The sequence below is a fragment of the Leptosomus discolor genome, unplaced genomic scaffold, assembly GCF_034619465.1.
Source record: "Leptosomus discolor isolate bLepDis1 unplaced genomic scaffold, bLepDis1.hap2 HAP2_SCAFFOLD_243, whole genome shotgun sequence".
Taxonomy (NCBI): Eukaryota; Metazoa; Chordata; class Aves; order Leptosomiformes; family Leptosomidae; genus Leptosomus; species Leptosomus discolor.
The window spans coordinates 15,184-37,348 of record NW_028237775.1 but is presented as its reverse complement, the minus strand read 5'-3'; the positions used below and the strand labels follow the sequence as shown (position 1 = coordinate 37,348).

The 22,165-nt window shown below is 68.0% G+C and overlaps 1 protein-coding gene across 1 annotated transcript; it reads right to left on the bottom strand.

The window, feature by feature from the left end:
• Positions 1–3,779: 3,779 nt before the first annotated feature.
• Positions 3,780–20,442, bottom strand: LOC147412811 (hydroperoxide isomerase ALOXE3-like). Its single transcript, XM_086480992.1, has 12 exons — positions 20,265–20,442; positions 18,283–18,455; positions 17,020–17,163; positions 15,464–15,664; positions 12,895–12,981; positions 9,624–9,793; positions 8,353–8,474; positions 6,216–6,316; positions 4,630–4,803; positions 4,432–4,514; positions 4,045–4,294; positions 3,780–3,959 (listed from the first exon to the last, which is right to left on the bottom strand). Exons 1-12 carry the CDS (start codon positions 20,440–20,442, stop codon positions 3,780–3,782), a joined length of 1,863 nt encoding a protein of 620 aa, XP_086337118.1.
• Positions 20,443–22,165: the final 1,723 nt, after the last annotated feature.

Below are 22,165 nucleotides of genomic sequence, written 5' to 3'. Positions count from 1 at the left end.
CATCCCACAGCTTCGGTGTCCCCATTGTCATGGTGTCCCTTGTCCCCCACACCCAAGGTGTCCAATGGCCATGGTGTCCCCTGTCCCTTGGACATGGAGTCCCCATGTGTCCCAGTGTCCCTCGTCCCCATGACCAGGGTGTCCCCATGGCCATGGTGTCCCTCATCCCCACAGCTTTGGTGTCCCCATTGTCACGGTGTCCCCTCGTGCCCACAACCCGGGTGTCCCCATGGCCATGGTGTCCCCCATCCCCATGGCCGGAGCGTCCCTTCTTGTCATGGTGTCCCTTGTCCCCCATGACCAGGGGTGTCTCATGTTCCCATGGTCACGATGTCCCTCGTCCCCCACAGCTCTGGGGTCCCCAATGGGTTAGCGTGTCCCTTGTCCCCATGGCCAGGTTGTCCCCACGGTCATGGTGTCCCTCATCTGTGGTGTCCCCATGGTCACGGTGTCCTGTGTCCCCATGGCCATGGTGTCCCCACGGTCATGGTGTCCCTCATCTGTGGTGTCCCCATAGTCATGGTGTCCTGTGTCCCCACGGCCAGGCTGTCCCCACGGCCATGATGTCCCTCATCCCCATGGCCATGGTGTCCCCATTGTCACGGTGTCCCTTGTCCCCACACCCAGGGTGTCCAATGGCCAGGGTGTCCCCTGTCCCCTTGGACATGGGGTCCCCATGTGTCACAGTGTCCCTCGTCCCCATGACTGGGGTGTCCCCATGGCCATGGTGTCCTCATCCCCACGGTCATCACGTCCCCACGGCCATCATGTCCCCATGGCCAGGTTGTCCCTTGTCCCCAAACTCAGTCCCAAGCCGTGCGGGGGTGGGGGGAGGAGCCACATTTATTCCCTGTGTGTCCCCCCCCCGCCGTGGGGCAGGGACAGGGGACACGGGGGACATTGGGGGGGGGGGGGCTGCTGGGGAAACTGAGGCAGGGCTGGGACAGATGGGGACGATGACAGGGACACCTCAGGGAGCTTGGGGGTGGTCCAGGGAGGGTTGGGGACATCCAGGAGGGTTGGGGGACAAATTGGGGGGTGGTTGGGATGGGGAGGATGGGACAGCATGGGGAGGGTTGGGGACATGCAGGAGGGTTGGGGACACGTTGGGGGGGGGGGGGTGAGATGGGGAGGTTGGGGACAGCATAGGGAGGGTTGGGGACATGTTGGGGGGGGGGGTGACACACCAGGGAGGGGTTGGGGACATGTTTGGGACACGTGGGGGTTGGGATGGGAGGTTGGGGCCACCATGGGGGGGGGTTGGGGACATGCAGGAGGGTTGGGGACACGTTGGGGGGGTTGAGGTGGGAGGTTGGGGACACCATGGGGAGGGTTGGGGACACCCAGGAGGTCTGGAGACACCCAGGAGGGTTGGGGACACCCAGGAGGGTTGGGATGGGGAGGTTGGGGCCACCATGGGGAGGGTTGGGGACATGCAGGAGGGTTGGGGACACTTGGGGGGTTTGAGGTGGGAGGTTGGGGACACCATGGGGAGGTCTGGGGACATCCAGGAGGGTTGGGGACACGTTGGAGGGTTTTGAGGTGGGAGATTGGGGACAGCATGGGGAGGTCTGGGGACACCCAGGAGGGTTGGGACATCCAGGAGGGTTGGGATGGGGAGGTTGGGGCCACCACGGGGAGGGTTGGGGACATCCAGGAGGGCTGGGGACATGTTGGGAGGTTTGAGGTGGGAGGTTGGGGCCACCATGGGGAGGGGTTGGGGACACCCAGGAGGGTTGGGGACATCCAGGAGGGTTGGGATGGGGAGGCTGGGGCCACCACGGGGAGGGTCGAGGATGGTCCCAGGAGGTTGGGGACATTCTGGGAGGTTGGGGACGGCCCGAGGAGGTTGGAGACCCCCCCAGGGTGGGGTGGGGTGGGGGCTTGGGGACATCCCTTGGTGGGAGGAGGTTGGGGGACATGGTGGGGGGGTTGAGATGTGAGATTGGGACACCATGGGGAGGGGTTGGGGACATGTTGGGGGACACGTGGGGGTTGGGATGGGGAGGTTGGGGACACCATGGGAAGGGTTGGGGACATGCAGGAGGGTTGGGGGACACGTTGGGGGGTTTGAGGTGGGAGGTTGGGGCACCATGGGGAGGGGTTGGGGACACCCAGGAGGGTTGGGGACACCCAGGAGGGTTGGGATGGGGAGGTTGGGGCCACCACGGGTAGGGTTGGGGACATGCAGGAGGGTTGGGGACACCCAGGAGGGTTGGGATGGGGAGGTTGGGGACACCATGGGGAGGTTGGGGACATCCAGGAGGGTTGGGGACACGTTGGGGGGTTTGAGGTGGGAGGTTGGGGCCACCATGGGGAGGGGTTGGGGACACCCAGGAGGGTTGGGGACACCCAGGAGGGTTGGGATGGGGAGGTTGGGGCCACCACGGGGAGGTCGAGGATGGTCCCCGGGAGGTTGGGGACATTCTGGGAGGTTGGGGACGGCCCGAGGAGGTTGGAGACCCCCCAGGGTGGGGTGGGGGCTTGGGGACATCCCTTGGGGGAAAGGTTGGGGACATGGTGGGGGGGGGGTTGAGATGTGATATTGGAGACACCATGGGGAGGGGTTGGGGACATCCAGGAGGGTTGGGGACATGTTGGGGGGGTTGAGGTGGGAGGTTGGGGACACCATGGGGAGGGGTTGGGGCCACCCAGGAGGGTTGGGGCCACCCAGGAGGGTTGGGGACACCCCAGGAGGGTTGGGATGGGGAGGTTGGGGACAGCATGGGGAGGGTTGGGGACATCCAGGAGGGTTGGGGACACGTTGGGGGGTTTGAGGTGGGGAGGTTGGGGACAGCATGGGGAGGGGTTGGGGACACCCAGGAGGGTTGGGGACACCCAGGAGGGTTGGGATGGGGAGGTTGGGGCCACCACGGGGAGGGTCGAGGATGGTCCCGGGAGTTGGGGACATTCTGGGAGGTTGGGGACGGCCCGAGGAGGTTGGAGACCCCCCAGGGTGGGGTGGGGGCTTGGGGACATCCCTTGGGGGAAAGGTTGGGGACATGGTGGGGGGGGGGTTGAGATGTGATATTGGAGACACCATGGGGAGGGGTTGGGGACATCCAGGAGGGTTGGGGACATGTTGGGGGGGTTGAGGTGGGAGGTTGGGGACACCATGGGGAGGGGTTGGGGCCCACCAGGAGGGTTGGGGCCACCCAGGAGGGTTGGGGACACCAGGAGGGTTGGGATGGGGAGGTTGGGGACAGCATGGGGAGGGTTAGGGGACATCCAGGAGGGTTGGGGACACGTTGGGGGGTTTGAGGTGGGAGGTTGGGGACAGCATGGGGAGGGGTTGGGGACATGTTGGGGACACGTGGGGGTTGGGATGGGAGGTTGGGGACACTGTGGGGAGGTCTGGGGACATCCAGGAGGGTTGGGGACACCCAGGAGGGTTGGGATGGGGAGGTTGGGGACACCATGGGGAGTGTTGGGGACATGCAGGAGGGTTGGGGACACGTTGGGGGGTTTGAGGTGGAAGGTTGGGGACACCATGGGGAGGTCTGGGGACATCCAGGAGGGTTGGGATGGAGAGGTTGGGGACACCATGGGGAATGCCTGGGCCACCATGGGGAGGGTTGGGGACACCCAGGAGGGTTGGGGGCACCCAGGAGGGTTGGGATGGGGAGGTTGGGGCCACCACGGGGAGGGTCAAGGATGGGTCCCGGGAGGTTGGGGACATTCTGGGAGGTTGGGGACGGCCCGAGGAGGTTGGAGACCCCCCAGGGTGGGGTGGGGAGGGGGCTTGGGGACACGGTGGAGCGGTGGGGGGGGGGGGGGGGTCAGATGGCGACGCTCTCCTGGACGCAGGCGGGGTCGAGGTAGGGGTAGGGCAGCTCCAGCCCCGCGTTGCGGCGCTGGATGCGGCGGGAGATGGTGGCCAAGCGGCGCCGGAAGGCGGCCACCAGCCGCCGTGGGGCTGCCCCACTGAAGAGCTCCTGGGGGCGCGAGCCCAGCGGCCGCTGGGGGAGGGGGGGGGTGAGAGAAGGGGGTGTCATGGTAGTGGGGTGGGGGGGGGGGGAGCCCACCTCGATGCCTGGGTCCCACCTTGGGGTCATGGTGGGCCCACCAGGAGGCCTGGGTGTCCCCTTGGGGGTCGTGGGGGGCCCACCGGGACATCTGGGTCCCACCTCGGGGGTCGTGGGGGGGCCCACCCAGATTCCTGGACCCCCCCTTGGGGTCGTGGTGGGGCCCCACCAGGATACCTAGACCCCCCCTGGAGGTCATGGTGGCCCACCGGGACATCTGGGTCCCACCTTGGGGGTCGTGGGTGCCCACCAGGACATCTGGGTCCCACCTTGGGGGTCGTGGGGGGCCCACCCAGATTCCTGGACCCCCCCTTGGGGTCATGGGGGGCCCACCAGGATGCCTGGACACCCCCCCCTCCCCCTCCCAGGGGGTCATGGTGGCCCACCCGGACGCGTGGGGTCCCACCTCGGGGGGTCACGGGTGCCCCCCTGGACACCTGGGTCTCCCCTTTGGGGCTCGTGGTGGCCCACCAGGACACCTGGACCTCCCTGGGGACATGCGGGGGACCCCACCCGGGTACCCAAGGAGGTGGGGGTAGGTAGCCCCCCCCCCCCCCGCCCCGACCCCCCCCCGTCCCCCTCCCCCACCCCCCCCCCCCCTCACCGGCTCCCCGCCCTCGTAAGCTGACGACGCTGAGCAGGGCCAGGAGGGCCGCCGGTGGGCCTGGGGGGACGGGAGGGTCCCCAGCAGCAGCTCGGGGGTGGCCTCGGCCTTGCGCCGCGGGGGCGGCCGCCGCAGCGTCCCCGGCGTGTTGGGCATCCAGGCGGCGTAGTCGTACTGGGGGGTGATGGGGGGGGCGGGGGGGGGCGGGGGGGAGGGGATGGGTCAGTGAGGGCACCCGGGGGTCCGGGCCCCCCAACCTCCTCTGGGGTCACCCGCGTGCCGTTGAGGCCACCGGGGTGCTGGTCGGAGCCCCGAAGGTCCCCGTGGCCACCAAGGGGGGGCTCCGTGGGCACCTCTGAGCCCTACGTGGGCGCTTGGGTCTTCCCACACCACCACGTGTCCCCAAATGTCCCCCCAGGTGCCACCAAGGGGGCTCCATGGCCTCTCCTGAGCCCTACGTGGGTGCTTGGGTCTCCCCACCCCCACCCTGTGTCCCCAAATGTCCCCCCAGGTGCCACCAAGGAGGCTCCATGGCCTCTCCTGAGCCCTACATGGGCGCTTGGGTCTCCCCCACCCCACCCTGTGTCCCCAAATGTCCCCCCAGGTGCCACCAAGGAGACCCTGTGGCCACCTCTGAACCCTACATGGGCACTTGGGTCTCCCCACCCCACCCTGTGTCCCCAAATGTCCCCCCAGGTGCCACCAAGGAGACCCTGTGGCCACCTCTGAACCCTACATGGGCACTTGGGTCTCCCCACCCCACCACGTGTCCCTGTGTCCCAAAATGTCCCCCCAGGTGCCACCAAGGGGGCTCCATGGCCACCTCTGAGCCCTACATGGGCGCTTGGGTCTCCCCACCCAACCCTGTGTCCCCAAATGTCCCCCCCAGGTGCCACCAAGGAGACCCTGTGGCCACCCCTGAGCCCTACCTGGGTTCTTGGGTCTCCACGTCCCCCCAGGTGCCACCCCTGAGCCCTACACGGGGGTCTTGCCCCCATCCAAGCTCCCCTGTGTCCCCCCCCCATGTCCCCCCCCGTGTCCCCAGGTGCCACCTCTGAGCCCTCTATGGTTGCTTGGGTTTCCCCACCCCACCGCGTGTCCCTGTGTCCCCAAATGTCCCCCCAGATGCCACCAAGGAGACCCTGTGGCCACCTCTGAGCCCTACACGGCTTCTTGGGTCTCCCCCACCCCACCCTGTGTCCCCAAATGTCCCCCCAGGTGCCACCAAGGAGACCCTGTGGCCACCTCTGAACCCTACATGGGCACTTGGGTCTTCCCACCCCACCACGTGTCTCTGTGTCCCCAAATGTCCTCCCAGGTGCCACCAAGGAGGCTCTATGGCCTCTCCTGAGCCCTACATGGGCGCTTGGGTCTCCCCACCCAACCCTGTGTCCCCAAATGTCCCCCCCAGGTGCCACCAAGGAGACCCTGTGGCCACCCCTGAGCCCTACCTGGGTTCTTGGGTCTCCACGTCCCCCCAGGTGCCACCCCTGAGCCCTACACGGGGGTCTCGCCCCCATCCAAGCTCCCCCGTGTCCCCCCCCCGTGTCCTCCCCCCCGTGTCCCCCCGTGTCCCCAGGTGCCACCTGGCCGCTGTTGACGGCGGCGTGCCGGGCGGAGCAGCAGAAGATGATCATGGTGACGAACTTCACCAGCTCGGGGCGGGTGCAGAGCTTCGAGGGGAAGCCTGGGGGGGGGAGGGGCGGCATGAGGTCAGCGATGACGTCACCCACCGCGGGCAGCCCCCGCCAGCGGTGGTCCCACCCCCAGGCCACCGCCTGGCGCAGGCGCGGCGCCACCCGCGGCCACCGCGGGCTCAGCGCGGTGAGTGTGGAGGTGGCCATGGAGGTGGCCATGGAGGTGGCCATGGAGGTGGCCATGGAGGTGATCACGGAGGTGGCCATGGAGGTGACCATGGAGGTGGCCATGGAGGTGGCCATGGAGGTGGCCATGGAGGTGATCACGGAGGTGGCCATGGAGGTGACCATGGAGGTGGCCATGGAGGTGGCCATGGAGGTGACCATGGAGGTGGCCATGGAGGTGACCACGGAGGTGGCCATGGAGGTGGCAATGGAGGTGATCACGGAGGTGGCCATGGAGGTGACCATGGAGGTGGCCATGGAGGTGGCCATGGAGGTGGCCATGGAGGTGATCACGGAGGTGGCCATGGAGGTGACCATGGAGGTGGCCATGGAGGTGGCCATGGAGGTGACCATGGAGGTGATCACGGAGGTGGCCATGGAGGTGGCCATGGAGGTGGCCATGGAGGTGATCACGGAGGTGGCCATGGAGGTGACCATGGAGGTGGCCATGGAGGTGGCCATGGAGGTGACCATGGAGGTGGCCATGGAGGTGACCACGGAGGTGGCCATGGAGGTGGCAATGGAGGTGATCACGGAGGTGGCCATGGAGGTGGCCATGGAGGTGGCCACGGAGGTGATCACAGAGGTGGCCATGGAGGTGACCATGGAGGTGGCCATGGAGGTGACCACAGAGGTGGCCACGGAGGTGGCCATGGAGGTGGCCATGGAGGTGGCCATGGAGGTGATCACGGAGGTGGCCATGGAGGTGGCCACGCCCATCCCACGTCTTGACCCGGGCCGCGATGGCGGCCATGACAGTTCTGTGTGAGGCCTTGGCCGTGGCGGTGGCGTGACCACGGCCGTCACCGTCACTGTGGTGTTGGCCGTGACGTGACCATGACCATCACCATAACCGTGATGATGGTGTGACCACCATGACCATCACCATGATGATGATGTGACCACCATGACGTCACCATGACCATCACCATCACCATGATGATGTGACCACCATGACGTAACCATCACCATGCCCATGATGGTGTGACCACCATGATGTGACCATGACCATCACCATGATGATGATGTGACCACCATGATGTAACCATCACCATGACCATGATGATGTGACCGCCATGACGTCACCATGACCATCACCATGATGATGTGACCACCATGACGCAACCACCACCATCACCATGATGGTGTGATCGCCATGATGTAACCATCACCATGACCATGATGGTGTGACCGCCATGACGTGGCCACAACCGTGACCATCACCATGATGATGTGACCACCATGATGTAACCATCACCATGACCATGATGATGTGACCGCCATGACATGTCCATGACCACAACCATCACCATGATGATGTGACCACCATGACGTGACCATGACCACAACCATCACCATGATGATGATGTGACCATGACATGACCATGACCATCACCATGATGATGTGACCACCATGACGTGACCATGACCATCACCATGATGACTGACCACCATGACGCAACCACCACCATGACCATGATGATGTGACCACCATGGTGTGATCATAACCGTGACCATCACCATGATGATGATGTGACCGCCATGACGTGACCATGACCATCACCATGATGGTGTGACCACCATGATGTAACCATCACCATGACCATGATGGTGTGACCGCCATGACGTGACCATGACCATCACCATGATGATGTGACCGCCATGACGTGACCATGACCACAACCATCACCATGATGGTGTCACCACGACCATCCCCGTGACGTGACCACGTCCATCCCCACGGCAGCCACCGTCACCATGACCGCTGCCGTGGCGTGGCCGTGACGACGGCCACGATGGTCGCCGTCACCGTGCGTGGTCACCACCACGAGGTGGCCGTCACCGTCACCGGGCCCCTTACCCGTCTTCTCGTTGCCCAGGACAGCGTAGGTGAAGATCTCGCCCACCCAGTCCTGGAGCTCGTGGTCCTCGGCCACGTCACTGTCCTCGGGGTAGTAGAGCGCCACGATCCCCTCCACCAAGCTGGGCCACCGCAAGGCCACCAGTGAGCCATGGGGACGGGGCCATGGTCTGTGTCCCCCCCCATTGTCCCCATGGCCCCATCCCCGTGGTCCCACCCCTGTTGTCCCCACCCCTGTTGGCCCCATGCCCATCTCCCCACCTTCTGCTGGCCCCATCCCCACGTCCCCACCACCATGTCCCCATCCCCACGTCCCCACCACCACGTCCCCATCCCCACATCCCAACCCCCATGGTGTGTCCCCCCCTATTGTCCCCATGGCCCCATCTCCATGGTCCCACCCTTGCTGTCCCCACTCCTGTTGTCCCCGTGCCCGTCTCCCCACCCCCTGTTGTCCCCATGTCCCCACCATCATGTCCCCATCCCCCCATCCCATCCCCATGGCCCCACCCTCGTTGTCCCCACATCCCCACCACCACGTCCCCATCCCCCCATCCCAACCCCACATCCCACCCCCATGGTCTGTCCCCCCTATTGTCCCCATGGCCCCATTCCCACGTCCCCACCACCACGTCCCCACCCCCCACATCCCATCCCCATGGCCCCACCCTCATTGTCCCCACGTCCCCACCACCACGTCCCCACCCCCCCCCATCCCAACCCCCATGGTCCTACCCCCCCCCCCATTGTCCCCATGGCCCCATCCCCACGGTCCCACCCCCTGTTGGCCCCATCCCCACGTCCCCACCACCACGTCCCCAACCCCACATCCCATCCCTATGGCCCCACCCTCGTTGTCCCCACGTCCCCACCCCCACGTCCCCACCCCCCCCATCCCAACCCCCATGGTCCGTCACCCCCATTGTCCCCACAACCCCACCACCACGACCCCACCACCACGTCCCCATCCCCCACATCCCAACCCCCATGGTCCGTCGCCCCGCCATTGTCCCCGTTGGCCCCATCCCCACGTCCCCACCACCACGTCCCCACCACCACGTCCCCACCACCACGTCCCCACCACCACGTCCCCACCACCACATCCCGACCCCCCCCATCCCAACCCCCATGGTCCATCACCCCCATTGTCCCCACGTCCCCACCACCACGTCCCCACCCCCACGTCCCCACCCCCCCATCCCAACCCCCATGGCCCGTCCCCCCGCCACTGTCCCCATGTCCCCGCCCCGCCCCCGCTGGCCCCGCCCCACCTCTCGATGGCCCCCCAGATCTCCAGCGCGTCGTCGCGGTAGTGGTAGCCGGGGAGGTCGGTGACGCCGCGGTGCTCCAGGTCGTCGGGGACGCACAGCTCCGTGTAGGTCAGCGCCGCCGTCGCCCGGGCCACCAGCTCCAGGGTCCCCTCCCGCCCCACGGAGGTGGCCTGGGGACGTCACCCCCCCCTCAGCGCCCTCCGGCCTCCCGCCCTGCGCCCCCGGCTGCCCCCCTGGCCCGGGGGGGGGGACGCGGGTGCCGCCACCGAGGGGGACCCGGGTGTCACCGTGGGGACGCGGGTGTCCGGGTGCCACCACTAAGGGGGACCGGGGTGTCACCGTGGGGACGCGGGTGTCCGAGTGCCACCACCAAGGGGGACCTGGGTGTCACCGTGGGGACGCGAGTGTCCGGGTGCCACCAAGGGGGACCCGGGTGTCACCATGGGGACGCGGGTGTCCGGGTGCCACCAAGAGGGACCCGGGTGTCACCATGGGGACGCGGGTGTCCGGGTGCCACCAAGAGGGACCCGGGTGTCACCATGGGGGATGCAGGTGTCACCGTGGGGACATGGGCGTCCAGGTGCCACCAACAGGGACCCGGGTGTCACCGTGGGGACGCGGGTGTCCGGGTGCTGCCACCGAGGGGGACCGGGGTGTCACCGTGGGGACGCGGGTGTCCAGGTGCCACCAAAGGAGACCTGGGTGTCACTGTGGGGACGCGGGTGTCCGGGTGCCACCAAGAGGGACCCGGGTGTCACCATGGGGACGTGGGTGTCTGGGTGCCACCACTAAGGGGGACCTGGGTGTCACCGTGGGGACGCGGGTGTTCAGGTGCCACCAAAGGAGACCTGGGTGTCACTGTGGGGACACTGGTGTCCAGGTGCCACCAAGAGGGACCCGGGTGTCACCATGGGGACGCGGGTGTCCGGGTGCCACCACTAAGGGGGACCGGGGTGTCACCGTGGGGACGTGGGTGTCTGGGTGCCACCAAGAGGGACCCAGGTGTCACCATGGGGACGCGGGTGTCCAGGTGCCACCACTAAGGGGGACCCGGGTGTCACTGTGGGGACGCGGGTGTCCGGGTGCCACCAAGAGGGACCCAGGTGTCACCATGGGGACGCGGGTGTCCAGGTGCCACCACTAAGGGGGACCCGGGTGTCACTGTGGGGACGCGGGTGTCCGGGTGCCACCAAGAGGGACCCGGGTGTCACCGTGGGGACGCGGGTGTCCGGGTGCCACCACTAAGGGGGACCCGGGTGTCACCATGGGGACGTGGGTGTCTGGGTGCCACCACTAGGCGGGACCCGGGTGTCACCGTGGGGACGTGGGTGTCCAGGTGCCACCAACAGGGACCCGGGTGTCACCATGGGGATGTGGGTGTCCAGGTGCCACCAAAGGAGACCTGGGTGTCACTGTGGGGACACTGGTGTCCAGGTGCCACCAAGAGGGACCTGGGTGCTACCAAGGGGGATGCAGGTGTCACCGTGGGGACATGGGCGTCCGGGTGCCACCAACGGGGACCCGGGTATCACTGTGGGGATGTGGGTGTCTGGGTGTCACCAAGGGGGACCTGGGTGTCACCGTGGGGACGCGGGTGTCTGGGTGTCACCAAGGGCAACGTGGGTGTCACCATGGGGACACGGGTGTCTGGGTGCCACCAAGGGGGACTCAGGTGCCACCAAGGGGGACCCGGGTGTCACCATGGGGACATGGGTGTCCAGGTGTCACCAAGGGGACCCAGGTGTCACTGTGGGGACACGGGTGTCTGGGTGCCACCACCAAGGGGGGACGCGGGTGTCCAGGTGCCACCAAGGGAGACCTGGGTGTCACTGTGGGGAACGGGCATCCAGGTGCCACCAAGAGGGACCTGTGTGTCACTGTGGGGACCCGGGTGTCACTGTGGGGACACGGGCATCCAGGTGCCACCAAGGGGGACCCGGGTATCACTGTGGGGATGTGGGTGTCCAGGTGCCACCAAGGGAGACCTGGGTGTCACTGTGGGGACCCGGGTGTCACCATGGGGACACGGGTGTCCGGGTGCCACCAAGGGGGACCTGGGTGTAACCGTGGGGACCCAGGTGTCACCATGGGGACACGGGTGTCCGGGTGCCACCAAGGGGGACCTGGGTGTCACCGTGGGGACCCGGGTGTCACCGTGGGGATGTGGGTGTCCAGGTGCCACCAAGGGGGACCTGTGTGTCACTGTGGGGACCCGGGTGTCACCATGGGGATATGGGCATCCGGGTGCCACCAAGGGGGCCCAGGTGCCACCGTGGGGATGTGGGTGTCTGGGTGTCACCAAGGGGGACGCAGGTGTCACCATGGGGATGTTGGTGTCCGAGTGCCACCAAGGGGACCCAGGTGTCACAGTGGGGACACGGGCATCCGGGTGCCACCAAGGGAGACCTGGGTGTCACCATGGGGACAAGGGTGTCCAGGTGCCACCAAGGGGGACCTGGGTGTCACTGTGGGGACACGGGTGTCCCCATGGGGATGTGGGTGTCCCGGGTGTCACCGTGGGGACGCAGGTGTCACCGTGGGGACGTGGGTGCCCGGGTGTCACCGTGGGGACGCAGGTGTCACCGTGGGGACGCGGGTGTCACCGTGGGGACGTGGGTGCCCGGGTGTCACCGTGGGGACGCGGGTGTCACCGTGGGGACGTGGGTGTCACCGTGGGGACGTGGGTGCCCGGGTGTCACCTTGGAGACGCAGGTGTCACCGTGGGGACGCGGGTGTCACCGTGGGGTTATGGGTGTCCGGGTGCCACCAAGGGGGACGCGGGTGTCACCGTGGGGACGTGGGTGTCACCGTGGGGACGTGGGTGCCCGGGTGTCACCTTGGAGACGCAGGTGTCACCGTGGGGACGCGGGTGTCACCGTGGGGACGCGGGTGCCCGGGTGTCACCGTGGGGACGCGGGTGTCACCGTGGGGATGCGGGTGTCACCGTAGGGACGTGGGTGCCCGGGTGTCACCGTGGGGACGCGGGTGTCACCGTGGGGACGCGGGTGCCCGGGTGTCACCGTGGGGACGCAGGTGTCACCGTGGGGACACGGGTGTCACCGTGGGGGATGCGGGTGTCACCGTGGGGACGCGGGTGCCCGGGTGTCACCGTGGGGACGCGGGTGTCACCGTGGGGACGCGGGTGCCCGGGTGTCACCGTGGGGACGCAGGTGTCACCGTGGGGACGCAGGTGTCACCGTGGGGACGCGGGTGCCCGGGAGTCACCGTGGGGACGCGGGTGTCACCGTGGGGACGCGGGTGCCCGGCTGACCTGGTCGATGATGCCCCCGGGGTTGAGGAGCGTCTCCCGGGCCAAAATGTTGATGTGGAAGGTGAAGCGGCAGTGGGGGAGGAGGAGCTGGGGGACAGGGGGACATGGGGACACGGGGACAGTGGAGATGATGGGGACACGGGGGACATCAGAGATGGGGACATGGGGACATGGGGACATTGGAGATGGGGACATGGGGACATGGGGACATGGGGACATGGGGGACACTGGAGATGGGATATAGGGGACATGGGGACATGGGGACATGTAGATGGGGACATGGGGGACACTGGAGATGGGACATGGGGACATGGGGGACACTGGAGATGGGATATGGGGACATGGGGGACATGTAGATGGGGACATGGGGGACACTGGAGATGGGACATGGGGACATGGGGGACATGTAGATGGGGACATGGGGGACACTGGAGATGGGACATGGGGGACATGGGGACATGGGGACATTGGAGACGGGGATATGGGGTCATGGGGACAGGGGGACATTGGAGATGGGGATCTGGGGTCATGGGGACATGGGGGACATTGGAGATGGGGATCTGGGGTCATGGGGACATGGGGGACACTGGAGATGGGATATAGGGGACATGGGGACATGGGGACATTGGAGACGGGGATATGGGGGATATGGGGACAGGGGGACATTGGAGACGGGGATCTGGGGTCATGGGGACACGGGGGACATGTAGATGGGGACATGGGGGACACTGGAGATGGGATATGGGGACATGGGGGACATTGGAAATGGGGACATGGGGACATGGGGGACATTGGAAATGGGGACATGGGGGACACTGGAGATGGGACATGGGGGGACATGGGGACATTGGAGACGGGGATATGGGGGACATGTGGACATGGGGGACAATGAGGACACTGGAGATGGGGACATGGGGATACGGGGGACATGGGGACGTGAGGGACACGGCTGCAGGTTTTGGGGCTCAGCTTCAGAGGCGCGAGGTTTGGGGGCGCCGGGTTTTGGGGGCGCAGGGTTTTTGGGAGCGCAGGGTGTTTGGGAGCGCAGGGGGTTTTGGGGGGTGCCGGGGGTTTTGGGGGGGTGCCGGGGGTTTTGGGGGGGGCGCCGGGGGTTTTGGGGGGGCTCTGGGAGGTGTTTGGGGTCACTGGGGGTTTTGGGGAGCACAGGGTTTTTGGGGGGCGCCGGGGGTTTTTGGGGGGCGTGGGGTTTTTGGGGGGGTGCCGGGGGGTTTTGGGGGTCGCTGGGGGTGTTTGGGAGCGCAGGGTGTTTGGGGGGCGCTGGGGGTTTTTGGGGGGCGCTGGGGGTTTTTGGGGGTTGCCGGGGATGTTTGGGAGCGCAGGGTGTTTGGGGGGCGCTGGGGGTTTTTGGGGGCACTGGGGGTGTTTGGGGGGCGCCGGGGGTTTTGGGGGGGCTCCAGGGGATGTTTGGGGGCGCTGGGGGTTTCTGGGAGTGCAGGGTGTTTGGGAGCACAGGGTTTTTGGGGGGCACCGGGGGTTTTTGGGGGGCGCCGGGGGTTTTTGGGAGCGCAGGGTTTTTGGGAGGCACCGGGGGTGTTGGGGGGGCTCCGGGAGGTGTTTGGGGTCACTGGGGGTTTTTGGGAGCGCAGGGTTTTTGGGGGGCGCCGGGGGGTTTTGGGGGGCGCCGGGGGTGTTTGGGAGCGCAGGGTGTTTGGGGGGGCGCTGGGGGTTTTTGGGGGGCGCCGGGAGTTTTTGGGAGCGCAGGGTTTTTGGGAGGCACCGGGGGTGTTGGGGGGGTCCGGGAGGTGTTTGGGGGCGCTGGGGGTTTGGGGGTCGCCGGGGGTTTTGGGGGGGCGCTGGGTGTTTGGGGGGCACCAGGGGTTTTTGGGGGGGCGCCGTGGATTTTTGGGGGGCGCTGGGGGTTTTGGGGGGGCTCCGGGAGGTGTTTGGGGGCACTGGGGGTTTTTTGGGAGCGCAGGGTGTTTGGGAGCGCAGGGTGTTTGGGGGGCGCCGGGGGTTTTGGGGGGGTCGCTGGGGGTTTTGGGGGGGCTCTGGGAGGTGTTTGGGGGCACTGGGGGTTTTTGGGAGTGCAGGGTTTTTGGGGGGCGCCGGGGGTGTTGGGGGGCGCCGGGGGTTTTTGGGAGCGCAGGGTTTTTGGGAGGCACCGGGGGTGTTGGGGGGGGGTCCGGGAGGTGTTTGGGAGCGCAGGGTGTTTGGGAGCGCAGGGTGTTTGGGGGGCGCCGGGGGTTTTTGGGGGGCGCCGGGGGTGTTTGGGAGCGCAGGGTGTTTGGGGGGCGCCGGGGGTTTTGGGGGGGCTCCGGGAGGTGTTTGGGGGCGCCGGGGGTTTTTGGGAGTGCAGGGTATTTGGGGGGCACCAGGGGTTTTTGGGGGGGGCGCCGTGGATTTTTGGGGGGCGCTGGGGGTTTTGGGGGGGGCTCTGGGAGGTGTTTGGGGGCACTGGGGGTTTTTGGGAGAGCAGGGTGTTTGGGAGCGCAGGGTGTTTGGGGGGCGCCGGGGGTTTTTGGGGGGCGCCGGGGGTTTTGGGGGGGCGCTGGGTGTTTTGGGGGGCGCTGGGTGTTTTTGGGGGGTACCGGGGGTGTTTGGGGGGTACCTGGTAGAGGGGGTGGCAGGCGGGCAGGCGGTGGGTGGCGGTGGCGAAGGCCTCCCCCAGGAAGTGGCCGTGCAGCAGGTGGGTGACCATCTCGTGCAGGACGAAGTGGGCGCCCCGCACCCACAGCTTGGCCAGCGCCCACCCCCAGCGCCCCTCCCCCGGCACGAAGATGGGCGCCTCGGGGCCGGGGCGCTGGGAGAGCTGGGGGGGGACAGCGGGGGGGTCAGCGGGGGAGGGACAACGGGGGGGGGGGACATGGGGACAAGGGACACGTGGGGACAAGGGGGACATAGGGACAAGGGGACCCATGGGGACAAGGGGGACATGGGGACAAGGGGGCGCCTCGGGGCCGGGGCGCTGGGAGAGCTGGGGGGGGGACAGCGGGGGGGTCAGCGGGGGAGGGACAACGGGGGGGGGACATGGGGACAAGGGGGACGTGGGGACAAGGGGGCACGTGGGGACAAGGGGGACATGGGGACAAGGGGGACATGGGGACAAGGGGGACAAGGGGGACATGGGGACAAGGGAGACACATGGGGACAAGGGGGACATGGGGACAAGGGGGCGCCTCGGGGCCGGGGCGCTGGGAGAGCTGGGGGGGGGGACAGCGGGGGGGTCAGCGGGGGAGGGACAACGGGGGGGGACGGACATGGGGACAAGGGGGACGTGGGGACAAGGGGGCACGTGGGGACAAGGGGGACAAGGGGACACATGGGGACAAGGGGACACAGCGGGACAAGGGGGACATGGGGACAAGGGGGACATGGGGGACATGGGGACAAGGGGACACAGCGGGACAAGGGGGACATGGGGACAAGGGGGCACGTGGGGACAAGGGGGACATGGGGACAAGGGGGACATGGGGACAAGGGGACACAGTGGAACAAGGGGACACATGGGGACAAGGGGACACATGGGGACAAGGGGGACATAGGGACAAGGGGGACATGGGGACAAGGGGGACATGGGGACAAGGGGGACAAGGGGGACATGGGGACAAGAGGGACATGGGGACAAGGGGGACACATGGGGACAAGGGGACACAGCGGGACAAGGGGGACATGGGGACAAGGGGGACATGGGGACAAGGGGGACAAGGGGGACATGGGGACAAGAGGGACATGGGGACAAGGGGGACATGGGGACAAGGGGGACATGGGGACATGGGGACAAGGGGACACAGCGGGACAAGGGGGACATGGGGACAAGGGGGCACGTGGGAACAAGGGGGACATGGGGACAAGGGGACCCACTGGGACAAGGGGACACATGAGGACAAGGGGACACGTGGGGATATTTGGGGGGGACAAGGGGGCACGTGGGGATATTGGGGGGGCACAAGGGGCACGTGGGGATATTGGGGGGGGACAAGAGGCCACGTGGGGATATTGGGGGGGGACAAGGGGCACGTGGGGACATTTGGGGGGGACAAGGGGCCACGTGGGGATATTGGGGGGGACAAGGGGGGATATGGGGATATTGGGGGGGGGACAAGGGGCACGTGGGGCCACGTGGGGCCCAGGGGCGGCGGCGCGGGGGGCCGCGGGGCGCCCTACCTGGATGGCGAGGGGCAGGAGCTGCCCGCGGGGGCTGAGCCAGAGCAGGCAGAGGGGGGCGGCCAGGAATTGGGGTTCCCCCCCGATGCGCCCCGGGGGGACCCCGTCCAGCAGCGCGTAGTCAGCCAGGAACAGGCGGCCCCCCTGCGCCCCCAAATCCCCGGATGACACCGGCCCGGACCCCCCCAAACCCCCGGGGGACACCAGGCTGGGACCCCCAAACCCCCAGACCCCGGGGTCCCCCCAAACCCCGGGTGACACCACTCTGGGACCCCCACAACCCTGGACCCCGGGACCCCCCCCAAACCCTGAGTGACGCCACCCTGGGACCCCCAAACCCCTGGACCCCAGGGTCCCCCCAAACCCCGGGTGACACCACCCCGGGACCCCCACACCCCTAGACCCCAGGATCCCCCCAAACCCCGGGTGACACCACCCTGGGACCCCCAAACCCCGGGTGACACCAGGCTGGGACCCCCAAACCCCTGGACCCCGGGACCCCCCCAAATCCCTGGGTGATGCCAGCCCAGGACCCCCCCAAACCCCGGGTCACACCGGCCCGGGACCCCCCCAAACCCCGGGTGACACCAGGCTGGGACCCCCAAACCCCCAGACCCCGGGGTCCCCCCAAACCCCGGGCGACACCAGGCTGGGACCCCCAAACCCCTGGACCCCGGGACCCCCCCAAACCCCTGGGTGATGCCACCCTGGAACCCCCACACCCCCGGACCCCAGGTCCCCCCCAAATCCCAAGGTCACCATGGCCCCCAGGACCCCCCACCCTCCCCCAGATCCCCGTGTCCCCCCAAACCCCAAGGTCCCCCCAACCCCCAGGACTCCCACCCTACTCTACACCCTGGGGGCCCCCCCAAACCCTGGGGTCCCCCCAACCCCCGGGACCCCCCCACTCTACCCCAAGATCTCCAAGTCCCCCAAACCCCGGGGTCCTCATGGTCCCCCCCACCCTACCCTGCCCCCCTGGGTCCCCCCAAACTCTGGGGTCCTTCAATTTCTGGGGTGCCCTGGCCCCCTGGCTGCCCCCCACCCTGTCTGGGATATCGGGGTCCCCCCAAAACCAGGATCCCCACGACCACTAGGACCCCCCACCCTACCCCAGATCCCTGGGTCCCCCCAAACCCCAGGATCCCCACGACCCCCCACCCTACCCTGGCCCCCTGGGTCCCCCCAAACCCCCGGGGTTTCTGGGGTGCCCTGGGGTCCCCCCCCTCAGTTTGGGGGGTGCGGGGGGGGGGGGGGTCTCACCTCCATCTCGCGCTGGAGGCTGGTGGCGGGGCCGAGGCTGGGCGCCACCATGGGGGGGGTGACGGGGAAGTTGGGGGGCAGGCGGGAGCAGCGGCGCAGCAGGACGGGGTTCACCCCGCTCAGGTACTGCGCCCCGAAAAAGGCGTCGTCCTGCCAGTGCTGCACCACGTACTCTGGGGGGGCGGGCGCCGGCGTCCCTCCGGGGGCCCCACGGCCCCCCATGACCCCCCAGGGCCCCCCCATGTCCCCCCATGACCCCCCATGACCCCCCACGGCCCCCCACAGCCCCCCATTTCCCCCCATGTCCCCCCATGAACCCCACGACCCCCATAACCCCCCATGTCCCCCCACGGCCTCCCATAACTCCCCAGGGCCCCCCATTTCCCCCCATGACCCCCCAGGGCCCCCCATTTCCCCCCATGGCCCCCCATGACCCCTCATGTCCTCCCACGGCTCCCCATGACCCCCCATGTCCCCCCACAGCCCCCCAGGGCCCCCCATGACCCCTCATGGCCCCCCACGGCCCCCCATGACCCCCCAGGGCCCCCCCACGGCCCCCCAGGGCCCCCCATTTCCCCTCATGTCCCCCCATGTCCCCCCATGAACCCCACGACCCCCATAACCCCCCATGTCCCCCCACGGCCTCCCATAACTCCCCAGGGCCCCCCATTTCCCCCTATGACCCCCCAGGGCCCCCCATTTCCCCCCATGGCCCCCCATGACCCCTCATGTCCCCCCACAGCCTCCCATGACCCCCCATGTCCCCTCACGGCCCCCCGTGTCCCCTTGTCCCCATGTCCCCACGTCCCTCCCACCCCAATATCTGGGTCCCCCATCACCTGGACCCCCGGGTGTCCCCACGTCCCCCCGTGTCCCCACGTCCCCTTGTCCCCACGTCCCTCCCACCCAAATATCTGGGTCCCCCATCACCTGGACCCCCGTGTTCCCATGTCCCCACGTCCCCATGTCCCCATGTCCCCACGTCCCTCCCACCCCAATATCGGGGTCCCCCCCACCCACCTGGGTCCATCCAGACCCCCAGGTCCCCCCATGTCCCCACGTCCCCATGTCCCTCCCACCCCAATATCTGGGTCCCCCCCCACCCACCTGGGTCCCTCTGGACCCCGGGGTGGCCCCACGTCCCCCCATGTCCCCACGTCCCCGTCTCCCTCTCACCCAAATATCTGGGTCCCCCCACCTGTCCGGGTCCCTCTGGACCCCTGGGTCCCGCCAATGTCCCCATGTCCCCACATTCCCCCGTGTCCCCATGTCCCTCCCACCCCAATATCTGGGTCCCCCCCCACCCGCCTGGGTCCCTCTGGACCCCCGGGTCCCCCCATGTCCCCTCATCCCCGTGTCCCTCCTGCCCAAACTTCTGGGAACCCCCTTGCCCAGACCCCCGGGTGTCCCCTTGTCCCCATGTCCCCGTGTCCCCGTGTCCCTCCCGCCCAAATATCTGGGTCCCCCATCACCTGGACCCCCGGGTCCCCCCATGTCCCCATGTCCCTCCCACCCCAATATCGGGGTCCCCCCCACCCGCCTGAGTCCGTCCAGACCCCCAGGTCCCCCCATGTCCCCACGTCCCCATGTCCCTCCCGCCCAAATATCTGGGTCCCCCATCACCTGGACCCCCGGGTCCCCCCATGTCCCCACGTCCCCATGTCCCTCCCGCCCAAATATCTGGGTCCCCCATCACCTGGACCCCCGGGTCCCCCCATGTCCCCACGTCCCCACGTCCCTCCCACCCAAATATCTGGGTCCCCCATCACCTGGACCCCCGGGTCCCCCCACGTCCCCACGTCCCTCCCACCCCAATATCGGGGTCCCCCCCACCCGCCTGGGTCCCTCTGGACCCCGGGTGTCCCCATGGTGTCCCCACGTCCCCGTGTCCCCCCCACCCAACTGCCCGGGTCCCCCCATGGCCCGGACCCCTGGGTCCCCCCGGGTTGGGGGGGGGGGGAGGGTGGGGGAGGGGCGCCCACCGCTGATGGGGGTCCCGGGCGCCCCCAGCGCCTCCTGGATGTCCTCGAAGCTGCGCCAGGAGCCACCGCAGCCAAGGCCCCGGAGCCACACCCGGACCTGGCTGGGGACAGGGGACAAGGGGACACCGTGGGGACACCGCGGGGACACCGCGGGGACACCGTGGGGACATGGGGACATGGGGACACCGTGGGGACACCATGGGGACACCGTGGGGAGATGGGGACATGGGGGGGACAGGGGGACACCGTGGGGACATGGGGGACATGGGGGGACAGGGGGACACCGTGGGGACACCGTGGGGAGATGGGGACATGGGGTACATGGGGGGACAGGGGGACACCGTGGGGACATGGGGGGACAGGGGGACATCGTGGGGACACCGTGGGGAGATGGGGACATGGGGGGACAAGGGGGGACAGGGGGACACTGTGGGGACACCGTGGGGAGATGGGGACATGGGGACAAGGGGGCACCGTGGGGACACCGTGGGGACATGGGGACATGGGGGGGACAAGGGGACACCGTGGGGACACCGTGGGGACATGGGGACATGGGGACACCGTGGGGACACCGTGGGGACACCATGGGGAGATGGGGACGTGGGGGGACAGGGGGACACTGTGGGGACACCGTGGGGAGATGGGGACATGGGGGGACAGGGGGGGGACAAGGGGACACCGTGGGGAGATGGGGACATGGGGGGACAGGGGGACACCGTGGGGACACCGTGGGGACACCGTGGGGAGATGGGGGACATGGGGGGGACAGGGGGACACTGTGGGGACACCGCGGGGAGATGGGGACATGGGGGACATGGGGGGACAGGGGGACATCATGGGGACACCGTGGGGAGATGGGGACATGGGGGGACAGGGGGACACCGTGGGGACACCGTGGGGACACCGTGGGGAGATGGGGACATGGGGGTACATGGGGGGACACCGTGGGGACATCGTGGGGGCACCATGGGGACATGGGGGACATGGGGGGACAGGGGGATATCGTGGGGACACTGTGGGGAGATGGGGACGTGGGGGGACAAGGGGACACCGTGGGGACACCGTGGGGACATGGGGACATGGGGGACATGGGGGGACAGGGGGACACCGTGGGGACACCATGGGGAGATGGGGACATGGGGGGACAAGGGGACACCGTGGGGACACTGTGGGGAGATGGGGACATGGGGGGACAAGGGGACACCATGGGGACACTGTGGGGCGATGGGGACGTGGGGGACAGGGGGGGACAGGGGGACATGGGGACACTGGAGAGATGGTGGGGACACGGGGACAGTGGAGGACAAGGGACATGGGGACACGGGGATGTGGGGGGGACATGGAGTGGACACAGGGGGACATGGGGACACGGGGGACATTGGGGGGACATGGAGGGGGGGATATGGGCCGTGGGGACACCATGGAGACACCACGGGGACATGGGGGGGACATGGGGACACCATGGGGTCAGGGGCCATGGTTATGGGGACACCATGGGGACATTGGGGGGACATGGGCCGTGGGGACACCATGGGGACAATAGGGGACATGGGAACACCGTGGGGACATGGTGGGGACACGGGGACACCATGGGGGACACAGGGACATGTGGGGGACATGGGGACCCTGGTGGACACGGGCCACGGGGACATGGAGGGGCCATGGTGACATGGGCCATGGGGACACCGTGGGGACATGTGGGGGACATGGGGACACCATGGGGACATGGAGTGGACACAGGGGGGACATGGGGGGGGCATGGGCCATGGGGACACCGTGGAGACACCATGGGGACAATAGGGGACATGGGAACACCGTGGGGACATGGTGGGGACACGGGGACACCATGGGGACAAGGGCCATGGGGACAAGGGCCATGGGAGATGGGGACACGGGGACAC

Coding starts and splice junctions, on each gene's coding strand:
- LOC147412811 (XM_086480992.1), bottom strand. CDS start 20,442: ATGTCCCCATGTCCCCACGGTGTCCCCGCGGTGTCCCCGCGGTGTCCC. Junction 12,982..15,463: donor CCTGCCACCCCCTCTACCAG/GTACCCCCCAAA, acceptor CCTGTCCCCCAG/CTCCTCCTCCCCCACTGCCG. Junction 6,317..8,352: donor CCTGGGCAACGAGAAGACGG/GTAAGGGGCCCG, acceptor TCCCCCCCCCAG/GCTTCCCCTCGAAGCTCTGC.